The sequence below is a fragment of the Eschrichtius robustus genome, chromosome 10, assembly GCF_028021215.1.
Source record: "Eschrichtius robustus isolate mEscRob2 chromosome 10, mEscRob2.pri, whole genome shotgun sequence".
Classification (NCBI taxonomy): Eukaryota; Metazoa; Chordata; class Mammalia; order Artiodactyla; family Eschrichtiidae; genus Eschrichtius; species Eschrichtius robustus.
The window spans coordinates 13,051,764-13,075,109 of NC_090833.1; the positions used below are offsets into that span (position 1 = coordinate 13,051,764).

General features: G+C 44.9%; 1 protein-coding gene across 5 annotated transcripts in view; it reads left to right on the plus strand.

Annotated features, from left to right (window-relative positions):
• The window catches only part of TTLL11 (tubulin tyrosine ligase like 11), a 267,536-nt gene that overhangs the window by 205,583 nt on the left and 38,607 nt on the right, over window positions 1-23,346 (plus strand). For all 5 annotated transcript variants that reach the window (XM_068553149.1, XM_068553144.1, XM_068553147.1 and 2 more), the window contains one exon: window positions 5,857-5,963. In XM_068553149.1, coding sequence (XP_068409250.1) covers window positions 5,857-5,963 — 107 coding nt within the window. The remainder of the gene's footprint in view (window positions 1-5,856; window positions 5,964-23,346) is intronic.

Sequence of the window (23,346 nt, forward strand, 5' to 3'; positions counted from 1 at the left end):
GAATTTTCAAGAAAGTCAACAGGCACATGTTATTTCCCTGAGAAAACTACCTAACGTGATACCCTCTGACTCATTTAAGAATTGCATTTGACGTGTAGGAATAGACACCCATCTATAAATGGTTTAAAGAGTAAAATTAATTTTTTTCTCATATAACAGGAAATTTGGCAGTGGGGCTTCTAGGGCTGGTTAATGACTCCACAATGTGATCAACTCCCCAATTTCTGTCTTTGTGCTTACCCACCCTGAGCATGTGCTTCAAGCTTCAGGGATGCCTTATGGTCACAAGATGGCTGCTCAAAATCCAGCCATCACGGTCAAGTTCCAGGCAGGAAAAAGGAAGAAGGAAGGAAGAGCAAAAGACGTTGGTCAGATGCTTCCTTTTAACTCCTAATACAATTCTACTAAAATGTAAGAGAGAGGGAGAGATTTGAAAAAAAATTACATATCACAAGAATCACAATCTCAGTTGTCTGAGGGTGGGGTGGGGGGAGGGTGCGGGCAGGAAGGATAAACAAACCAGTGGGTGGGGTCTAGAAGGATGAGGAGGGCGGGGCTGTGGCAAAAAGAAAGGTTGTTGCCGGGCTAGTATTACCAAAGCTTTTGATTTTTCAAGAGAAGCTAGAAATACTGATTTTTATGTAAAATTTCAATGCATGTGTATACTGAATGTTGGCAATTCAGAAAATAATTCTGGGTTCAATCAAAGCATGGCGGCCCATAGGGCCCACCGGTGTGTTACCTCTGGTGTGAGAGGCTGAGGTACATATTAAGAAGACTGGTATGTTCATGTACAATCTTGAAAAGAAAATTCCTGAAAAGAACTGAGAATGGTTCTAGCAGAGAAGATTCTTAAAATGCACTCAGACTGAAACTGGATGATGTCAAAAATATTGCTACAAATCTGTCTCTGTGTGAGAGGCTTTTTGATTTTTCCACCCCTTTGTTCTCTATAATTAAGAACAAATATGAAAAAGATGGGTTTTTCATGTTTGCATGAAAAACCCATCTTTGTGACGTTAGCGACTATTAGGTCCTGCAGCCGTCATTCCCAACCTGTGGCCGAGTACTGTTAGTGGGAGCGATGGTGACCGTGACAAGTGACAATGTCTTCAGGTAGGGAAGAGGCAGCCGGAGCAGAAAGGCTTAGACAGTGAGCCCCTCTCCCCTCCCTCTGTACCCACCCAGCAAGTGTCCTGAGTAATTAAGGATGCAGGAAGAAATGGAGAAAACATTGCACAACTGTTAATAGATTTCTCCTTTTAAAATGTACCAAGACATCCCAACAGCAGCTTTGTTGTAAAAGATGATCTTCTCTGCTTTCAGATTTATATCTGAATGTGTTCCGTCTTGCCAGCTAAATTTAACAGCACGCGTTTTCTCTTGCTAACAACTATTCTCTCTCTGCTTTCCACTTCAGTTTAAATTTCGCTTCATTATGAATTAATAATATTTATGCCATATGTTAAATCGAACCAAGTGCCCTTCTCTGGGGCACTGTGCCAGAGACATATTTGCTGGCTAGAGACCCTCCCTTCTGAGCTCCCACGCAAACGGCAGAAGTTGAACTTGACTTTCGTCTGTCCTACCCACTCTTTCTCTCCAAGTTCCTTGAAGAGAACTAGAGGGAACAAAATAATAAACATTCCAATTGAATTTATTTTCAGTGACCATCTCTCATAATGTGCTGCATAGATCAGCAGTTTTAGGAGTGAATTATGCTAATGCCAGTCTGGCCGTATTCTATTTTTCTTTTCCACCAAGAAATGAGAAATAATGAACTGTCATCCTCTCGTCTAGATTTAACTCTATCTAACCAGCTTGTCTTGTCATTTCCTCAGGAGGCATATAACAGTAGCACGTATTACCATGAATTAAGCACCTCTTTTCTCTCTTTTTTTTTTTTTTAATTCATAATAATTGCTGAGGTATGGAGACATCTCTTTCTCTGAGAAATAGAAATTATCTGCTTCTTCAGTTTGACAGCTTTCTCGAGGGAAATGCATTTTTGTTATTTTCCTTCCATCGGATTCCTAATTTGGGAGGATTTCTATGTAATTCACTAAGAACCCGTTTTCTGAACATATCCTACATCAGAATTTGACATCAACCGGCACATGCTGCATTTTCCATTTCCGCAGTCTGAAGATTAAACGGTTTGCCAAAACCGGGGTTTATTTCTAGAAAATGGAGGCAGCTTCTCCACACCTCGAGTGTTTGCTTCATGCTGGGCCATTCTGCTTGGAGATCCCCACTCGTGTCCTTTGTGGTTTCTAATCCTGGTCTCCTTCTAAATTAGAGAATGGTTTTCTCTTTTTCCTTTTTTTTCCCCTTCCACTCCCTTTTCTCATAAGGAGATATTAATATGCTTCATAATGGGTAGCTGTGGGGTGTTATTCTCTGAGAGGCAGCATGGAGTGTTAGAATGTTCTGGAATGGAAGTGTCAGGGGCCCTGCCCCCACCTCTGTCATTAACTCCTCAGTGACTTTGAAAATTCCCCTGTTCTGTGATGATCTCTTTCCAGTAATATCATGAGATTTTTATGCCTGGGATATCAATAGCCTTTAAAAATAGAAACATTATAAACCAAAGTTGTCTTTCCCTCCCCCCGCAGATATTTAGAGAGTGGGTTGTTTTTTTTCTTTTTTAAACAAATATTGATTATTTGTTAGCTTTCACCTTACAAAAACCTCTCCAGGAAAAATAAGCTTCTTTTCTTTCACAGAGAAGGATGAACACAAAAGAAATTCTATAAATAGGATTTTATGGAGTGGAAAAAGTTGATTTCTAAATTTCCCATGAGATGTCACTAGTTGTTGAGAGAAAATGGGGATGATAATTTCAAATCTTTCTAATCTTGCGCTCCTAATGAACTTGAATGATTTGTGATTCTCTCCATCCTATGTGCCCATATTCTTTTGATTCTGAAAACAAACAAACAAAACAAAACCTTTCTTTAAACTGGTTCTACATCATGGAGGAAGGCTGGGAGCTGTCATATGTGCCAGGCACCGAGCTAGTCCTTAAAATAGCTTTATATGGCGAGTCGCCTTATCCTCATACAAATAAGGAAATTTAGATTGCAGAGAATGTCAATGACCTTCTCAAGGTCACATAGCAGAGTCAAGATTCAAACTCATGTGCCTTTGACTCCAAAGCTCATTTTTTCCATGTACGTTTCTAGCCTATCCTTTCTGCGGAATCTTTCTGGCTTCTCATGTTACCATATTTCTTGGATTTCTCTTCCACTGAAGAATTTATCCTATCACTCATCAGTCATTTGAAGAACTGCATCCCAGAGCATAAGGGGAAACTGTTCAAATGATTAAGAGCTACCAAGGCCTCATGTTTTTACCCCAGATTCTGAGATCATTTCTACCCTCCGAGAGCCGTATCCAAGACTGATCTGGATCCCAGCGTCACTCGCTGGGCCCAGAATACCACTTACACATAGTGCACACAAAACAAATTCTATACTGAGTGGGTGGATGGATGAAAAGTTCATTCCAAAATCTTAACCCTTGGAGACATTCCCTGTTTGAGTCCATTAAGAATGTTTGGTGACCATGGGGATAAACCTAGGAAAACCTGTCTCCAAGTGACCCTGATTGTCTTACCCCCCAGCCTTATATCCCAAAGCTTCCCAACAGGGCCTCTCTAGAGGCTCCAGCCTTTCTGGGTTACCTGAGACTTTGTCTTTTGAATCTTGGGTTCTTCCTGCAGCTCTGGGCTGGGCCACCTCCCCATTTCTCCCCAAAGTTCCCAAGTCCACTACTCTATCCTCCAGGGGAGGCCTGGATGTGAATCCCAGCTGTGTGATCTTGGGCAAGCCATGTCCCTTCTCTTGAGTCTCAGCTTACCCATCATTGAAATGGGCCTAAGAACACCTCCCTCATAAAGTGGTTATAAAGATCCAGAGAGCTAATGGGCAGGAAAGGACCTGGCATACAGATGGTGCCCAAGAAGTGCCTACAGAATCAAAATTCTTTTAAAGCATTTCCTGTCTACGGCAGCCAGCATAGATCCCTCCTTCCCCTGCCCCAGTAGCAAATGTTACCATCGACTGTGTTTGCAGGTATCACTAGGGGAGGGTAAGTTACTTTTGGAAAAGGGATAAATGGAGAACCCTCTTTGGTAAATTATGACTCCTACTAAAGGTTTGACACTTCTAATTTCTACCTGTCAGGAAAAAAATAACTATACCAGTGGTCAGTTTGGTTTCCCTTTTTATACTCCATTAACCCACAGAGCAAGCTAGGCAGGGCTCCCGTCCTGTGGGGAGCAAGTGGTCCAGAGGACATGGATACGATAATTAGAGAAAACCCGTAGCCACTCCTAATGAAGCTTTGGAAATGAACAGTGCAGGTTGTTAGAATATACCTTGGGAGAGGCTGGAGCGGGTCCCCAGCAGGACCCAATAGAGATAGCCATCTCAGTGACAGGTGACATGAAAAGCTCTGCATCCACTGACATGTTGTTACTGAGGCGCAGTAACTGTGTGCTGATGTGCTTTGAAGTCTGCCACTGTGACTTGTGATTGAAATACAGAGCCGGAGCCCAGGAGGAAGCAGGATGTGAATTGATGGCCTGAGGAATACAGGCAGGGAAGAAAGGAAAGAAGGGAGGGAGGAAGGGAGGGAGGGAGGGAGGGAGGGAGGATGCTGTCATATAAGGAGCACCAGCCTCGTCCAGGCACCGTGCTGGGCACACGTGTGCATATGTCAGGGGTGTGCATGGGTTTGGAGAGGGGCCTCTGGAATGCCCAAATCCTGCTTGCCAATCAACCCCCGACCTCTCGGGTTCCTAAGGGAGCTGTTCACGCAAGGGATGATAACAAATGGGAAACCAAAGAACCACTTTATCATAGCTGGGGCAACGGATGTGGACACATTTGGAAAGTTGAAAGCAGCATGCAGTGTAGTTCAGCCAAGCAGACAGCTGGCCCCAAGGTCTAGCTTTCGGGATTCCCAGGGCCAATCCAGCCTGTCTTGGGACTCGCCTCCCCGGCACGATCTGGTTCAGGAGGGAAGTGCCTCTGGACCAGCTGAGGGCTGCCAGCATTCTGAACACAGAGCCTAAATTCTTTTATTCAAACACTCTGACTAGCAAGCCCCATTTCTGCAGAATGCACAGGGCCTTCACTGAAAGGTCAGCCTCTGAAGGGGCCTAGATGGTTGTAGCTCTGAGAGGAAGAGGGAAAGTAGAGAGAGATCAGGAAGGGAACCAACAGTTGTCGTGGCCCAACCAGGTGCCAGGGCCTTGGGATGCCCTACCTCGTCTCCTCTTCACAACAGCCGTGTGGGCGGGTGTTATTATCTTCATTTAAGAGACCAGCAAATAGAGGCACCAAAGAAAGATTTAAGTAAATGGTCCACAGCCATACAGCTAGAAAAAGCAGCAGGGCCAGGATTTCAGTCCTGGTCTGTCTGAGGCCCAAATCATGCTCTTTTCAGCGTGCCTGCCCACCTTTCCAGACCACAGTGACTGTAATAAAGACTGCCTGTTTTATAGGTCAGGAAACTGAGGCTCAAGAAGGGGAAGTAGTTTAATCAGAGCCATCTGCTTCTAAGTGGTAGAGCCAGGTTCAACTCAAGACTTGCCATCCTGAAGTCCCTCCTCCTCCCAGCCCTTTAGAGCCCTAATGAACCACATTACAGGAACCCACAGGATCTGACCTCAACTCACATTTTCAGCCTCCTCTCCCATGGTTCCCTGCCATTCACCCTTCACTAGTTCCAGCTGTGGGGAGGGAGGGCCTTCCAGGCGTGGAACACAGCCCAGGCAAAGGCACAGAAGCCAGAGAGGACAGGACGGGTCAGATCTGGCAGTGACGTGTCCTCTCCTGTCTTCTGCAGGAACTGCAAGCTCAGCAGCAGCAGCTTGTCCATGGCCGCCGTGGACATCCTCTACATTGACATCACGAGGAGATGGAACTCCATGACCATGGACCAGCGGGATTCAGGTACCTGATGACTGGCCTCTGCCGTGTCCTGTGGGAGGACAGAGAGGGATGGGTGGTACATTATCTGTTTCTTCTTGTTAAGGGTCAAGGTGGGGGAAGGAGGAAGGTCATCCTATTGTTACCAAACCAAACTTGGGTCTGTTCGCCTGTGTGCAGTAAAGCCAATCTACTGACTCGGAGTTGTGGCGAAGGAAAGGGCAGCATTTATTGCAGGGACAAGCAAGGAGTCCAGGCAGCTCAAAAGGTCCCAGCTCCCCAATGGCTTTCAGGGAAAGGTTTTTTTTTTTTTTTTTATAATGCTAGAAATTAAATGGCTTCTTTATTTTTTTTTAATTAATTAATTTATTTATAGCTGTGTTGGGTCTTCGTTTCTGTGCGAGGGCTTTCTCCAGTTGTGGCAAGCGGGGGCCACTCTTCATCGCGGTGCACGGGCCTCTCACTATCGCGGCCTCTCTTGTTGCAGAGCACAGGCTCCAGACGCGCAGGCTCAGTAGTTGTGACTCACGGGCCTAGTTGCTCCGTGGCATGTGGGATCTTCCCAGACCAGGGCTTGAACCCGTGTCCCCTGCATTGGCAGGCAGATTCTCAACCACTGCGCCACCAGGGAAGCCAGGGAAAGGTTTTTAAAAGCAGGGTGAGGGAGAGGTGTTGCGGGGTGTGTGATCAGCTCGTGGACATTCTTCTGATTGGTTGGTGGTGAGGTAATCGGGAGTCAACATCATCAAACTTCTGGTTCCAACCCATCTGGGGTCTACGTGCTTGTGGGCAGCATGCAGTTAACTTCTTCCACCTGGTGGGGGCTTCAGTATCTGCAAAACAGCTCAAAGGACATGGCTCAGAATGTTATTTATAGCCCTTTAGGAGGAAGTAAAGGTCCTTGACTTTGTTTAATGACTAAACTATTATTATTTTGTTTTGCTTGACTGTTTTCCTTTGTTTCTGCATTTTCTCACTTCTCTGATTAAATTTATTCTTTGGAACTTGGGGAAGGCCTAGGAAGCTAAAGTTTTTCTACAAACAAAAAGCAGGTGGAGGACAGGGGGTGGAGGGGTAGGGTCTGTCCTGGGAAGGCTTGCTTACACTATCAGCTCTAGACATCAGTGGAGGGATGGAGCTGAGTTTGAATTCAGGAGCACTGTCCTGATTTCTGCTCCCAAGGCTGTGCCCACCCAAATCCTAATTCCACTGCTGGAATCCTTTGCCTAAAGCTTTGATTCCATTTATGTTGGAAACAGTCACTTATTCGTTGGTTGGTTCATCCCTCGCCACACATTTCCTGGGCATAAGCGGGGCCAGGCCCCGGATAGACTGGAGAGAACAGCACTTGGTTCAGGCCCGGGAGGAACTGGCTCTAGAGTTGGGAGGCAGATGAGAACATAGCAGTAGCTAGTGCGATGCACGCTAGGATGGAGGGAAGCACAGAGAGGCTGTCAGGAAGCTCAGCCGAGGAGTTCCTGAGCGAGGGGGGCCCAAGGAAGACTTCCTGAAGAAGCCGAGTGGGATCAGCTGAGGGGCAGGGTGGCACACACCCCCTCCTTCAGGGCTGTTTGCCTGGTCTAGGCAGAGACACACATGAAAGGCTCAGGTCACCCCAAGTAGCCTGGAGGGTCTGCAGCAAGGAGGGAAAGGAGAAGAGGCAGAGGTGGGGTTGCAGGAGCTGTCGAGGCCTTGAACGCCACGCTCAAGAGCTTGAGCTTGATCCCCTAGATCACGTGGGGCCGGTGAAGGATTCGGTAAGAAGAATCCACCTTTGGTGGATGAATTTCTGATCTTTTTCCTCCCAGAGGGGGTTTTTCTAAAAAGCCATAATAACCATACCTGACATTTGTTCAGCTCATCACAAAATTACAGCAGGCTCTCATGCATATTCCCTCATTAAACGTCTCTGCTGTGAACCAGTGCAGTAGGTATTAACGTTCGCGTTTCACAGCCGAGTAAACTGCAGCTCAGGTGATGGCAAGGGGGCCACCCTCCACTCGGCTGCCTCCTTGCAAAAAGGACACACAAAGAGGGGGCGCCTCAGGGAGCAGTTTTGTTTTTTTTTTAAGAATTTTAAGTCATTACAACAGTCGCCTCTTTTATTTATTTATTTATTTTTTTAAATTTATTTATTTATTTATTTATTTATTTTTATTTATTTATTTATTTATTTTTATTTATTTATTTATTTTTGGCTGTGTTGGGTCCTCGTTTCTGCGCGAGGGCTTTCTCCAGTTGCGGCGAGCGGGGGCCACTCTTCATCGCGGTGCGTGGGCGTCTCACTGTAGCGGCCTCTCCGGTTGCGGAGCACGGGCTCCAGACGCGCAGCCTCAGTAGTTGTGGCTCACGGGCCCAGTTGCTCCGCGGCATGTGGGATCTTCCCAGGCCAGGGCTTGAACCCGTGTCCCCTGTATTAGCAGGCAGATTCTCAACCACTGCGCCACCAGGGAAGCCCTCAGGGAGCAGTTTTCTCCTGCGATAGGGTGGCGAGGACCTGAAGTCAGGGGGGTTGGGAGACGCAGCTTAGAGCTGACGATGACACTTCCTACGATGTAAGCGCGAGAAGCCGTTTCACCTCGTCCTGTCCATTTCCTCCCCCGTAAAGGGTGCCAGCAACACCAGCTCTCCGGGGTGCCATGTGTCGGAGGGTCTGAAAGCCTGTGGGGCCCTCGTGGACAGTTCATCTTATCAGTGGGCTCCCCTTGGGGAGAATCGTGAACAGGATGCTCCCTGCCAGATCCTGCCCCGCACCCCGGGTCTCCCCTGGGCTAGAGCTCCCCGACCACAAGGACCAGCAGCCCTTCCTGCAGGTGCCGGGACTTGGGCATTGTTTGCTAAGTGGTTTCACGTTTGATAATGCGGCTTCCAGCTGCCAGTCTTGGGTGTTTCCTACGTGCTGAGCACTTGACACGTGCAGCATGGGCTAGAATCCTCCCAGGGGTAGACACGATTATCTCTTTCATACAGAGAAGGAAATTGAGGCTCAGAGGCACGGCTGGTGGGTAAGGCTTTAACACCAAGCTGCCACCCTCCCCTTCCGGTTGCTTCCTCCTGCTATTGGTCCCAGAGTAAGATGACCACCCAGCTCCCTACTGCTCCCCTTCCTTAAGTTCAAAAGCAAAACTCAGGGGATACTAATACTCACTGATTCAACAAGGCGGGAGCTCCTATCGCATCTCCGCCGTCGGAGCTCCCTTCCATCCTTCCCTGGCAACCAGGAGAGGCTGGAGATGGAACGTCTTAGAAGTAGCCAGATGAATTATCATCTCCAGGACGGAGGGCGCTCATGTGACAGTTGAGCCGCCTGCTTTCTGCTGACGCCTTCAGAAAGTGAAGACGTGTTTGCTCTGTAAGCCGAATGCGGGGCGTCGTTGCAGTAGCCTGTGGAGGGGGCCAGATGAGGGGGCAGGGGTGGCAGTGGAATTATTAAATATTGAAATTGATCAGGAGTAGCAGCAGGAAGCTATTTATCATGTTTTATTGCTTCAAACTAGCATTACCATCTGGCCCCATTGTTAATTCTGAGTAGCTTTTCATGTTTTGTTTGCCTCTTAAATGGCTCCCCAGCAGCGGAATCCACAGGGGCTGCCCACAGTACAGGCTCGGGTGAGGTTTTCCGGGGTCTGCAGCGTCTCTCTGTCTGCTGACCAAGCTAAGGAGATGAGAAAAATACTAATTTTTAGAACATACAGATGCGCAAATCTGGGGCTGGGCTCTTCCCGGCCTTTCCGTCCTGCCTCAGCCCCTGAATGTGTGGAATAACAATCCTTAGTAGTAACTGCAATTTTGAGATCACCTCCGATGTACAAATATCACTGCTAATTCTCACACCAGACCTTCGAGGTGGGGGATCAGATCCCATTTTACAGAGCAGGATTCTGAGGCTTCCAAGAGCAAAAGTGACTCGTCTGAAATCCCATAGCCAGTGAGTAGCAGAAGTTGGATTTGCACTCAAGCCTCCTACCTCCTGGCCCAGGACGCTGTCCCCAATCCAGGGCCACACCGAGCAGGGCTTGTTCATCTGAGTGACGGGGAGGGGATGGGGCTCACGAGGCAGGGAGGTGAAAGGTCAATTCACAGAGCACAAGGAAGGCAGAACTGGAGTGGGAGCTGGTGCCTCGTCCACGCACCTGTCTCCCTTCCTCCTTGGAGCTTATACTCCTGTTCTCCTGTTTCCATCACTCCTGAAAGGATATAATAGCGTCCAGGGTTGGGGGTCGTATAGGCAGTGAGGGCTGGGCATTAAAGCCAGGAATGAGAAGGCTGTCTGTGCCCGTGGGCTCAGGGGCCACTGCTGTCTTAGCTGGTGCAGGCCGGGGCCCAGATGCCTCCTGAGAAGGCTGCTCGAGCACCTCTGATTCTCAAGGAGAAGGAGTTTCTGAAGCCAGCCGCGTGCTCAGGACCATTCAGGAAGCTACTGGATGTCAAAAGAAGTAAAGACCTGGCCGGAGGTGTGGGTCCATGTGAGCTGGGGCAGCTTTACCTGCCCTAGAGCTGCTGTGGGGCTGGCAAGAAAGAAGTCAGAAGAGGGGCAGAACATGCGCTCTCAGTCTCAAAGGGCACGCACTCACTCATTCATTCACTCATTCATTCATTCAACAGACAGGTAATGACTGTGTTATCAGGTATTGGGCCCTACTGGAATATAAAGAGAAATTATTTTACAGACCCTATTCTCAAGGAAAAAAGAATAATAGAGATGATGTACTGAACATTTACTATGTGACAGAAATCAAAGATGCTTGTTATGAATTGCTTCATTTAACTCTCACGCAGCCCTGTGAGATAAGGCTGGCTATTCCCATTTGACAGATGAGAAAGCTGAGGCTCAAAGGGGTGAATTTAAGCAAGCGTGTCAAGTCTTACAGGGGGGAGCCTGGGATCTGAACCAAGAACAGCCTGCCTTCAGAGCTCATCCTTGGCCCTTCCATTACACCCAGCGTCTCCAGCCACACAAATGAAAAGGATGCACAGTTGACAGTTGTAACAGGGGGTGGCCAGAGCTCCCATGGGGGAAGCAACAAAGGAGGGAGCCTTGCGGGTGAGGAGAGAACACAAGCAAAGCACTTAACATGGTGAGCGACCCAGAAAAAGCGCTCACTACTCGTTCTGTATCCCCGAGGGCCTGGCACATCAACCAGAGCACGCAAAAGCATCTCACTTGGTGCCCAGTGAATGTTCGATGAGCAGATGAATGCCGATATAAAAAATGTCCCCCATCCCCAAAGCAGGGCCTTCTGAGTGTGAGAACCATGGCTTATACTAGCGGTGGTCTATAGGGGTCTCCCTCTGCTTTCCTACTGTCCAGTGTAAAACACCAGCCCATTTGAATAAGACCATCACCCCGACCCAAACCCCAGTGTGTCCAAGTGCTAATGCACCTTTCCTTTCTGGAAGCCAGCCCAGACCTTCCTTCTGCCCTAATGAGACTTTGGTACCCACCAAGGGGCTTAACCAGATTCCCGATGCTCAAGGCCCTTGTGAACCTTTATTTGACCTGCATGAAGAGACCCTACTATTGAAATGGAGAAGAAAAAGTGGTGTTTAAGAAGACTAGAGAGGGAAAAAAAAAAACCAGTAAGAAAAAGCATACATATTATGAAATCTAAATCTCAGACCATCCTTTTAAATAGGCTCGTTATTGATTGCTTTTTTAAATTGGACCTCAGGTGCACAGAACTGGATTAATCATAATCCTTGGTTCGTGAGACGCTTCCATCCTGGTCCATGCATACCCTGCTCTATTTAGTTAGCTTTTTTTTTTTTTTTAATTAATTTATTTATTTATTTATTTTTGGCTGTGTTGGGTCTTCGTTTCTGTGCGAGGGCTTTCTCTAGTTGTGGCAAGCGGGGGCCACTCTTCATCACGGTGCACGGGCCTCTCACTATCGCGGCCTCTCTTGTTGTGGAGCACAGGCTCCAGACGCGCAGGCTCAGTAGTTGTGGCTCACGGGCCTAGCCGCTCCGTGGCATGTGGGATCTTCCCAGACCAGGGCTCGAACCCGTGTCCCCTGCATTAGCAGGCAGATTCTCAACCACTGCGCCACCAGGGAAGCCCCTTAGTTAGCTTTTTGAATTAGTTATTTTTAATAATGGGATAAGCATCCACACACTCTCGTGACCCAAAGCAAAAGCTGGGACTCGACGATCACACGCGTTTAACACATGGCTCTCCCCCAAAACCAGCCCATTTCCCACCTCTCTCCACCTGAGGAGCCCTCAGCTGCATCCCATGCCCATCGCTCCCTAAATAGACTGTCTTCCTCTCTTAAAATGCCAGTGACTACTTAGGAGCTTGGTGGAATTTCGTAATATGCAGTCTCACACTCTGCAGCAGGCCAGTGTAATTGTCGATTGTCATTTAAAAAAAAAAAAAGATTTCAATTTCCAATTCTAGAATTTCTAGCAGAGCACAGAAATCTAAAAAAGGGTGTTATCTGCAAACTTGGGGTGTAGTAGCCCTCTCATTGCCCAGAACCAAACGAAGAAACACATTTGTCAGTGAAGAGGCAGTTACGTTATGTAAATTGCACTCACGAACACCTCCTTATCATTGAGACTTTGCTCTCTACTCTTCCCAGAGTGGAATTCACTTCTCTGTGGCGAGAGACTAGGACGGCATCAAGATTAGGCAATAAAAGGCAGTATCACTGGCATCATCTGTGAGAGACAAACATTTCACTTGCAAAGGGAACACTTGAGCCCAGCATCTAGGTGTCTGGTCCATCTAACCCACAACCGACAGCTAGGGGCTTCAGAACAGCTTTGTTCACTTTGCAGCCAGATTTTTTGCTGTTTTAAGACATAGACTAGAGGTCCTCCCAGTAAACAATGGAAACATGATTGCAAAGCAAGAAAGAAAATGGACTGGAGAGTCTTTCCCACCCACGTGAGCACACATGCGACACCCACGTATGCGTGTTCGGCCCACACCTTGCTTGCAAAGGAAAAATCAGAGTGGCATAGTTTAATGTCTCATATGTGCTGTAGACTCTTTGACCAAAATAAGAAACATTTCTTCCACTGCTTGAAGAACTCCTGAGCTACATGCCCGCCTTCGTGGGGCTGGCCTGGGTTTGACTGGCAGTATAACCAAAGCCACAGGCTGTGGGATCAGACAAACCTGGCTTCAAATCTGAGACCGGTAAATTGCAAGCTGTGTAGTCTCCGCAGGTTATGTAACTTCCTCTGAGCCTCACATTCATCTGCTGAAAAGGGGAGATAATAATGGTGCCCACTTCATAAGAACATTGATACGGCTGAAATGGGACAAAGCAGAAAGTGCTCAGAGCAGGGTCTGAGTAGGAAATGCTCAGTAAGCAGGGGCTGCTTCTATTGATATCACCTGGCTCTGACTGCACCCCTCTCCCGGGACATGCTTCCTGGGCACCTACTCGTGCCAGGCGCTCTGCAGGTGCTGGGAACAGACAGGAAGAAACGCCTGCCTGGAGACGCTCGCAGCCTGTGGGAGGGATGGGATGTGGTGGCAGCAGGCCTTCCCTCGGAGCCGACAGAGTGCCAGGGCCTCCCCTCCTTTCCCTCCAAGATGGCCCTCACCGGCCTTTGGCCCGGTTGGCTGCTATCAACAGACCAGTGTCTGGCTGCCCCATCCTCGCCCCCCCGCCCCTTTGTCCTACACGGCACTGTTGGAGGGTTGGCTGGGAAGAGGAACCCATGTGTCCAACTCAAGGGAAGTAGGGGTGGGGGGTGGACACTGTGAAGCTGGGGACCTTTAGCAAGAAATGCAACACTGCCAGCTTCAGGGCTGCCGGGCCTGGAGAGTCAGGGCCAGTTTCTCTCCACGTGTGCCACGGTCTCCAAAGACCAGCTCTCCCCTCTCCTCTGCACGTCTGCTCTCACACTGTGGGTGCTTCTGCCCTGGGCTGGCTGCGGCGGCCTCCAGCCCTCCTCCTGTATCACCTCTCAACCCGGACTCCACCATCAGCCGCCTGCAGTCGCTGACCTCACGCCTACAACTCCAGGGGAGCGAGTGAGAACCCTTCCCCCTGTGCAGCGACCCCTCCGCTCACTAGCCCCACGCTCACTCGTTCCAGCCAAGGTGGCCGGCCACTTCGGAGGACCTCCATCGGGGCCACTTGCCTCTGCCCAAAGCCCCCACCCCTCACACACCACTGCCCAGGCCCTCCTCGCAAGGCGCCGCCCTCAGGCTGGGCCAGGTCTCCCTTCCCACGGGCTCCAGCAGCTTCCAGCCCCGCTCCTCGCCAACACCGATCACAGTGCGAAGTAAACACTGTGGAATGAGTGTGTGGCATCTGCCCCTTGAGCTAGACTAACCTCCATGACGCCAAGCTGTTCCTGCCTTAACGAAGCCTAGCTCTGTGCCTGGCACATAGTAGGTGCTCAGCAAACGTGTGCGGGATGGACGAGGGACGGGACCCTGACGATCAGCTGACACCTGTGGGTGTCTGAGTCTCGTTACTGTCTCTCACCAAATTTCCTCAGTCGACTTATGCAAATCATCTGCCTCCTCTACTTTCCTCAGCTGGAATGAGCCCCAACTGAAATGTATGTGGTTAACAACGTACTGAAATATTTAAAAGTATTTTTACTTGGAAGGTTTAGCGAAGCCTCACTTATACATATACATGGATGGCCCCCTCCCTCCTCGGTACAGGAGGCGGGTTTCACGCGGTGCCTCGCACCGTGTCTGGCACGAGCGATGTTCTTCAGCCTTGAAATTATCTCAAAGTCAGATGGGCCTCCCTGGATGTGTGCCCTACACGCTTACAAAATAGTCAGCGTCAGAATTATTTTTAATAAAAGCAAGCGAGCCAACAGAAATGCCAGCTCGCCCTCCCCGCACAGACGCTTATCTGGGGCTGCTGCCATGCAAGCCGCACCTTCTGTAATGACTGTCCCCTCGGCGAGGGTCGCCTGGAGACGTGTGATCACCGCCACAGCCCCTTCATCGGAGCACCTGATCTCCATCTTCCTGTCCATCACCTCCAGGGCATGGGAACAGGATCTCCGCCATTGTCTGGTCCTACCCCCAAAAAAAGAGACAAAAGGAAAAAAGTGGGATGAATTTTTTTATGCAGCTCTTTCCTTTTCTTCGTCCCAGATCTTGCAGGAACAGCGGCAGCAGGATGGAGGTTGTGGGAAAAGCATGAGCCATGAACCAACGAGTCAGCCAGGCTGAGTTTGGTTCCTTGCACCTCCCATCTTGGAGCCCAGGGTGGGGGTGTGGGGGCACTTCAGCTCCAAGAGCCACAGTTTCCTTTAAAACGGGCCAGTGACATCCACCTTGGGTTGTTGTAAGGCTTTAGTTAGTAAGTGTACCCCTGGCTCTTCTTTTACTTTGTTTTAACCACCATTGTCGTTCTTGACATGTGTGCATGCTTTCAGATTACAAAAGAGTCTTCCAATCCACTTGTGCACTGAAAGCTCACACTCCCCCTGAGCGTGGTCTTGTTCCCACGACCCCACTCAGGGAGGAGGAAACCGAGGCTCAGAGTGGTGAAGAGGGGTCCTGAGCCTGCATCTTGTGCAGCCTCAGGAAGTGACAACACAGATGAGTAAAGACGGAAGGACTACTGCCAATCCCCAAATATCCCCAGGCTGAGGCATCCGTAAGGTGGGCGGAGCTGTGTTTGGTAAGACCGTCAGGGAGACGTGACCAATGACAGACGCATCCTCCGCAACCCCTCCCCCCATCTGCTCCTCTACTACCAAGGAGTCAGGATACAGGGTCACACAGGCTTTACTGCTACAAAGCTCTGCACTTGACACTCCTCACAGCACCGCTATTTAGAGTTGAGGAAATGAGAATTAGACCGGTTGGGGCCACCTCCAAAGGCACCTCGCTAGTAAACAGCAGTGCTTGGACAAGGACCCATGTCTTCTAACTAAATCTTCTCCAACATGCTGCCCCTTAATGTGGCTGCTGGTGATTGACACAAATATGAGCTACATTTATGGATTTTAAAAACTTAATAGACAATTTTTTTGGAAAAGTTTTTTTTTTAATAAATTTATTTATTTATTTATTTTGGGCTGTGTTGGGTCTTCACTGCACACGGGCTTTCTCTAGTTGTGGCGAGCGGGGTCTTCTCTTGTTGCAGAGCACAGGCTCTAGGTGCGTGGGCTTCAGTAGTTGTGGCGCATGGGCTCAGTAGTTGTGGCTCACGGGCTTACTTCTTCTGCGGCATGTGGGATCTTCCCGGACCAGGGCTCGAACCCATGTGCCCTGCATTGGCAGGTGGATTCTTAACCACTGAGCCACCAGGGAAACCCCTTTGAAATAGTTATAGATTTACAGAAAAATTGAGCAGATAGTACAGAGAATTCCCATATACTCCCCAAACACATACTCTTTCCTCTATAGTATCTTGCATTAGTATACATTTGTTAGTTAATAAACAAATATTAATATATTATTATTAATTAAAGTCCATAGTTTAAAGTTCACTCTGTGTTGTACGTCCTATGTGTTTTGACAACTGCATAATGTAATGTATCCAGTACAGTACCATACAGAATGTTTTCACTGCCCTAAAAATCCCCTGTGTCCCACCTATTCATCCTCCCCCACCCTGAACCCCTGGCCATCCACTGATCTTTTTACTCTCTTCATAGTTTTGCCTTTTTCTGAATGTCATATAGTTGGAATCGTACAGTATGTAGCCTTTTCAGTACTGGCTTCTTTCACTTAGCAATGTGCATTTAAAGGTCCTCCATGTCTTTTTGTGGCTTGATAGCTCATTTCTTTTTATCTGTGAGTAAAAGTCCATTGAATGGATATGCCACAGTTTGTTAATCCATTCACCTATTTAAGGACATCTTTGTTGCATACAATTTTTGACAATTATGAATAAAGCTGCTATAAACATTTGTGTGCAGTTTTTTTTTGTGGACATACGTTTTCAAAATGGGCAAATACCTAGGAATGTGATTGCTGGATCATATGGTAAGACTACATTTAGCTTTTTAAGAAACTGCCAAACTGTCTTTCAAAATGGCTGTACCATTTCACACTCCCACCAGCAATGAATGAGAGTTCCTGTTGCTCCACATCCTTGATAGCACTTAGTATTGTCAGTTTTTTAAATTTAGCCATTGTAATAGGTGTGTAGTGGTATACCACATTGTTTTAATTTGCAATTTCCTAAAGACATATGATGTCAATCATCTTTTCATATGCTTATTTGCCATTTGTATATCTTCTTTGATGAGATGTCCAGATCTTTGCCCACTTTTTTTTCTTACTGTTGAGTTTTAAGAGTTCTTTGTATATTTTGGATACAAGTCTTTTATCAAATATGTCTTTTGCAAATATTCTCTCCCAGTTTATGTGGCTTATCTTTTCATTCTCTTAACAGTGTCTGTACAGAGCAGAAATTTTTAATTTTAATAAGGTCTAACATCAATTTTTTCTTTCATGGATTTTGCTTTTGGTGTTGTGTCTGAAACTTCATAGCCAAATCCAAGGTCCCCTAGATTTTCTCCTGTTATCTTCTAAAACTTGTATAGTTTTGCATTTTACATTTATGTCTATGATCCATTTTGGGTTAATTTTTGTGAAAGGTGCAAGGTCTGTGTCTAGATTCTTTTTTTTTTCCTTTTAAATATGGATGTCCACTTGTTCCAACACCATTTGTTGAAAAGACTGTCCTTTCTCCATTGAATTTCCTTTGTTCCTTAGTCAAAGATCAGTTGATTATATTTGTGTGAGTCTGTTTCTGGGCTCTGTATTCTGTTCCATTTATCTAGTTGTCTGTTCTCTTACTAATACCGTGTTGTTTTGATTACTGTAACTATAGTAAGTTTTGAAGTTGGGTAGTGTCAGTCCTCTATGTTCTTCTTCTTTAGGATTGTGTTGGCTATTCTGGTCTTTTGCCTTTCCCATATAAATTTTAGAATCAGCTGGAAGCAGTCAATCGATTTTAGAATCAATATTCACCAAATAACTTGCTGGGATTTTAATTTGGACTGTGTTGGATCTATAGAGTTGGGAAGAACTACCATCTTAACAATATTGAGGGTTCCTGTCCATGAACATGAAATATCTCTCCATTTATTTAGATCTTTTATTTCTGTCATTCAGGTTTCTTAGTTTTCTTCATATGTATCTTCCATATGTTCTGTTAAATTTATACCTAAGTATTTTATTTTATTTTACTTTACTTGGGTGCTAATATAAATGATGTTGTGTTTTTAATTTAAAATTCCAAGTGTTTGTTGCTGGAATATAGGAAATCAGTTGACTATTATAGAATAACCTTGTACCCTACAATGTCACTATAATCACTTAGTTCTAGAAGTTTGTCAATTTATTGGGATTTTCTACATTGACAGCCGTGTCATTTGAGAATAAAGGCAGTTTTATTTCTACCTTTCCAATCTTTTGGTATACCTTTTCTTTTCTCTTTTGTCTTGTTTTGTCTTGTCTTATTGAATTAACTAAGACTCCCAGTGCAATGTTGAACAGGAGTGGTGAGAGGGGACATCCTTGTCCTGTTCCCAATATTAGGTGGAAAGCACCTATTTTCTCAGCATTAAATATGAAGTTAGCTGTAGGGTTTTTGTAGCTATAGGTTTTTGTAGGTTTTTCTTCATCAAATGGACAAAGTTCGGGGGCTTCCTTGGTGGCGCAGTGGTTGAGAGTCTGCCTGCCAATGCAGGGGACATGGGTTCGAGCCCTGGTCTGGGAAGATCCCACATGCCGCGGAACAACTGGGCCCGTGAGCCACAATTACTGAGCCTGCGCGTCTGGAGCCTCTGCTCCGCAACAAGAGAGGTCGCGATAGTGAGAGGCCCGCGCACCGCGATGAAGAGTGGCCCCCGCTTGCCACAACTAGAGAAAGCCCTCGCAGAGAAACGAAGACCCAACGCAGCCATAAATTAAAAAAATAAATAAATAAAAATTAAAAAAAAAAAAAATGGACAAAGTTCCCCTCTGTTCCTAGCTTGCATAGAGTTTCAGGGTTTTTTTTTTTCTTTTTTCTTTTTTCTTTTTTATCATGAATGAGTGTTGGATTTTGTCAAATGCCTTTCCTGCACCTATTGACATGATCATATGATTTTTCTTCTTTAGCCTGTTGATGTGATAGATTACATTAATTGATTTTTGAATGTTGAGGCAGCCTTGCATATCTGGAATAAATCTCATTGGTTGTGGTGTATAATTCTTCTTATACATTATTGGATTCTACTTGCTAATATTTTGTTGAGGATTTTTGCATCTATGTTTATGAGAGATATTGATCCATAGTTTTACCTTTCTAGTAATGCCATTATCTAGTATTGGGGTAATGTTGACCTCATAAAATGAGTTAGAACATATTCCCTCTGCTTCTATATTCTGTAAGAGATTGTAGAGAATTGGTATCATTTCTTTCTTAAATGTTTAGTAGAATTTATCAGTGAAACCATCAGGGCCTAGTGCTTTCTTTTTTAGAAGGTTATTAATTTTTGATTTAATTTCTTTAATAGATATAAGCCTATTCAGATTAGCTATTTCTCTTTGTGTGAGTTTTGCTGAATTGTGTCTTTCAAGAAATTGGTCCAGGACTTCCCTGGTGGCACAGTGGTTAAGAATCCACCTGCCGATGCAGGGGACATGGGTTCGAGCTCTGGTCTGGGAAGATCCCACATGCCGCGGAGCAACTAAGCCCGTGAGCCACAACTACTGAGCCCACATGCCTAGAGCCCATGCTCCACAACGAGAGAAGCCACCGCAATGAGAAGCCCACGCACCGCAACAAAGAGCAGCCCCCACTCGCCGCAACTTAGAGAAAGCCCACGCGCAGCAATGAAGACCCAACACAGCCAAAAATAAATAAATTAATTAATTTTAAAAAGAGAGAAATTGGTCCATTTCATCTACGTTATCAAATTTGTGGACACAAAGTTATTCATAATATTCCTTTATTATCCTTTTAATGTCTATGGGATCAGTGGTGATAACCCTCTTTCATTTCTGATATTAGTCATTTTAATTACTGAATAGTAGTCTGGTAATCTTCTCTCTTTTTTTCTTGCTTAGCCTGGCTAGAGGTTTATCAGTTTCACTGATCTTTTTATAGAACCAGCTGTTGGCTTAATTGATTTTCTTTATTGCTTTCCTGTTTTTAATTTCATTGATTTGTGCTCTAGTTTTTGTTATTTCTTTTCTTCTGCTTACTTTGGATTTAATTTGCTCTTCTTTTTCTAGTTTCCTAAGATGGGAGTTTAGATAATTGATTTAAGATCTTTCATTTTGGGCTTCCCTGGTGGCGCAGTGGTTGAGAATCTGCCTGCCAATGAAGGGGACACGGGTTCGAGCCCTGGTCTCGGAAGATCCCACATGCCACGGAGCAACTAGGCCCGTGAGCCACAACTACTGAGCCTGTGCGTCTGGAGCCTGTGCTCCGCAACAAGAGAGGCCGCAACAAGAGAGGCCGCGACAGTGAGAGGCCCGCGCACCGCGATGAAGAGTGGCCCCCACTCGCCCTCGCGCAGAAACAAAGACCCAACACAGCCAAACATAAATAAATAAATAAATAAATTCAAATAGCTAACCTTTAAAAAAAAAAAAAAAAAGATCTTTCATTTTGTTTAATATATGCATTCAAGGCTCTAAATGTCCCTCTAAGTACTACTTTCACTGCATCCCACAAAATTCATTAAGTTCTATTTTTATTTGCACTTAGTTAAAAATATTTTTAAATTTCTCTTGAGACTTATTTTTTGACCCATGTATTGTTTAGACATGTGCTATTTAATCTCCAAATATGTGGAGAATTTTCAGCTGTCTTTCTGTTATTGATCTTTAGTTTAATTTCATTGTGGTATGAGAGCATACTTTGTATGATTTCTATTCTTTTAAATTTGTTAGGTTATGTTTTATGGCTGAGAATATAGTCTATCTTGGTAAATGTTTGTGTGAACTGAAAATAATGTGTATTCTGCTCTTGTTGAATAAGGTATTTTATACATGTCAATTAGATCCAGTTGATTGATGGTGCTGTTCAGTTCAACTATATCCTTACCAATTTTCTGCCTGCTGGATCTGTCAATTACTGATAGAGGGGTGTTGAAATCTCCAACTATAATAGTGGATTTGTCTATTTCCTCTTGCAGTTCTATCTGTTTTACCTCACATATTTTGACACTCTGTTTTTAGCTACATACATGATAAGGATTGTTGTCTTCTTGGAGAATTGACCCCTTTATCATTAAATAATGCCCACCTTTATCCCTGATAGTTTTCTTTGTTCTGCAGTCTGCATTGTCTGAAATTAATATAGCTACTCCAGCTTTTTTTTTTTAGTTAGTGTTAGCATGATATATCTTTCTCCATCCCTTTACTTTTTATCTATGTCTTTATGTTTAAAGAGGGTTTCTTGTAAACAATATATAGTTGGATTTTGCTTTTTTAAATCCACTCCAACAATCTCTTTCTTTTAATTAATATATTTAAACCATTCACATTTAAAGTGATTATTGCTATAGCTGGATTACTATTTACCATGTTAGTAACTGCTTTCCATTTATTTCCCTTGTTCTTTGTTTCATTTTTATCTTCCCCTCTTTTTCTGCCTTCTCTGGTTTTAATTGAGCATTTTATATGATTTCATTTTCTCTCTTAGTATATCAGTTATACTTCTTCTTTAAAAATTAGTGGTTGTCCTAGAGTTTGCAGTGTACTTTTTCAGCTAATAAGCCCATTTTCAAATAGTGCTATACCACTTCCCAGGGAGTGCAAGTTCCTTGTAAAAGAGTACTCCCAATTCCTCCCCCCTTCCCTAATAACTTTGCTGTGACTCATTTCACTTATTCCTAAGCTATAGTCACCCAACACATTGTTGCTATTATTACTTTGAACAAACAGTTATCTGTTAGATCAGTTAAGAATAAGAAAAATAATAAAGATTTATTTTACCTTCATTTATTCCTTTTCTGATGCTCTTCTTTTCTTTATGTAGATCTGAGTTTCTGACCTAGATCATTTTCTTTCTCTCTGAAGAGCTTCTTTGAACATTGCTTGCAAGGCAAGTCTATGGGCAACAAATTCCTTCAGTTTTTGTTTGAGAAAGTATTTCTCCTTCACCTTTGAAGGATAATTTCTCTGGATACAGAATTCTAGGTTTATGGGATTTTTCTTTCAACGTTTAAGATATTTCACTCCTCTCTCTTCTTGCATGGTTTCTGATGAGATGCTGATGTAATATTTTTTCCCCTCTGGCATCTGTCAAGGTTTTCTCTGTCTCTGGTTTTCTACAGTTTGGATATGATATGTATAGGTGTTAATTTTTTGGTATTTCTCCTGCTTGTCATTCTCTGAGCTTCTTGGATCTGTGGTTTGGATGTCTCATTAATTTTGGAAAATTCTCAGCCATTATTACTTAAAATATCTCTTCTGTTCCTTTCTTTTTTTCTCCTTCTGGTATTCCCATTGTATTTCAAGCCTTTTGTATTGTCCCACTGTTCCAAGACATTCTCCTTTACTTTATTCTTTTTTAAAAAGTTCAGTTGATTATAGTGAGGTGAATGGAGTTAGAGTCTGTCATACAGAGTAAAGTAAGTCAGAAAGAGAAAAACAAATACAGTATGCTAACACATATATATGGAATCTAAGGGGAAAAAAAAAAAAAGGTCATGAAGAACCTAGTGGCAAGACGGGAATAAAGACACAGACCTACTAGAGAATGGACTTGAGGATGTGGGGAGGGGGAAGGGTAAGATGTGACAAAGTGAGAGAGTGGCATGGACATATATACACTACCAAACGTAAAATAGATAGCTAGTGGGAAGCAACCGCCTAGCACAGGGAGATCAGCTCTGTGCTTTGTGACCACCTAGAGGGGTGGGATAGGGAGGGTGGGAGGGAGGGAGATGCAAGAGGGAAGAGATATGGGAACATATGTATATGTATAACTGATTCACTTTGTTATAAAGCAGAAACTAAGACACCATTGTAAAGCAATTATACTCCAATAAAGATGTTTTAAAAAAATTCAATTTATTTATACTAAAAATCAAAAACAGTTAACCCATTTCTCCCCCACCAACCCCCCACCTTTGGCCACCACCAATTTGTTCTCTGTTATCTATGAACTTGGGTTGGTTTTTTTAATTTGTTTTTTGTTTTTGTTTTAGATTCCATATATAAGAGAGATGCACAGTATTTGTCTTTCTCTGTTCTGTCTTATTTCACTTAGCATAATGCCCTTGAGCTCCATCCATGTTGTTGCAAATGGTACAATTTCATTCACTTTTATTGCTGAATAATAGTCATATTACAATGTCTTTATCCAGTCATCCATCAGTGGACACTTAGGTTGTGTCCATATCTCAGCTATTGTAAATAATGCTGTAATGAACATGGGAGTGCATATATCTTTTCGAGTTAATGTTTTCATTTTCTTCAGATAAATACCCAGAAGTGGAATTGCTGGATCAT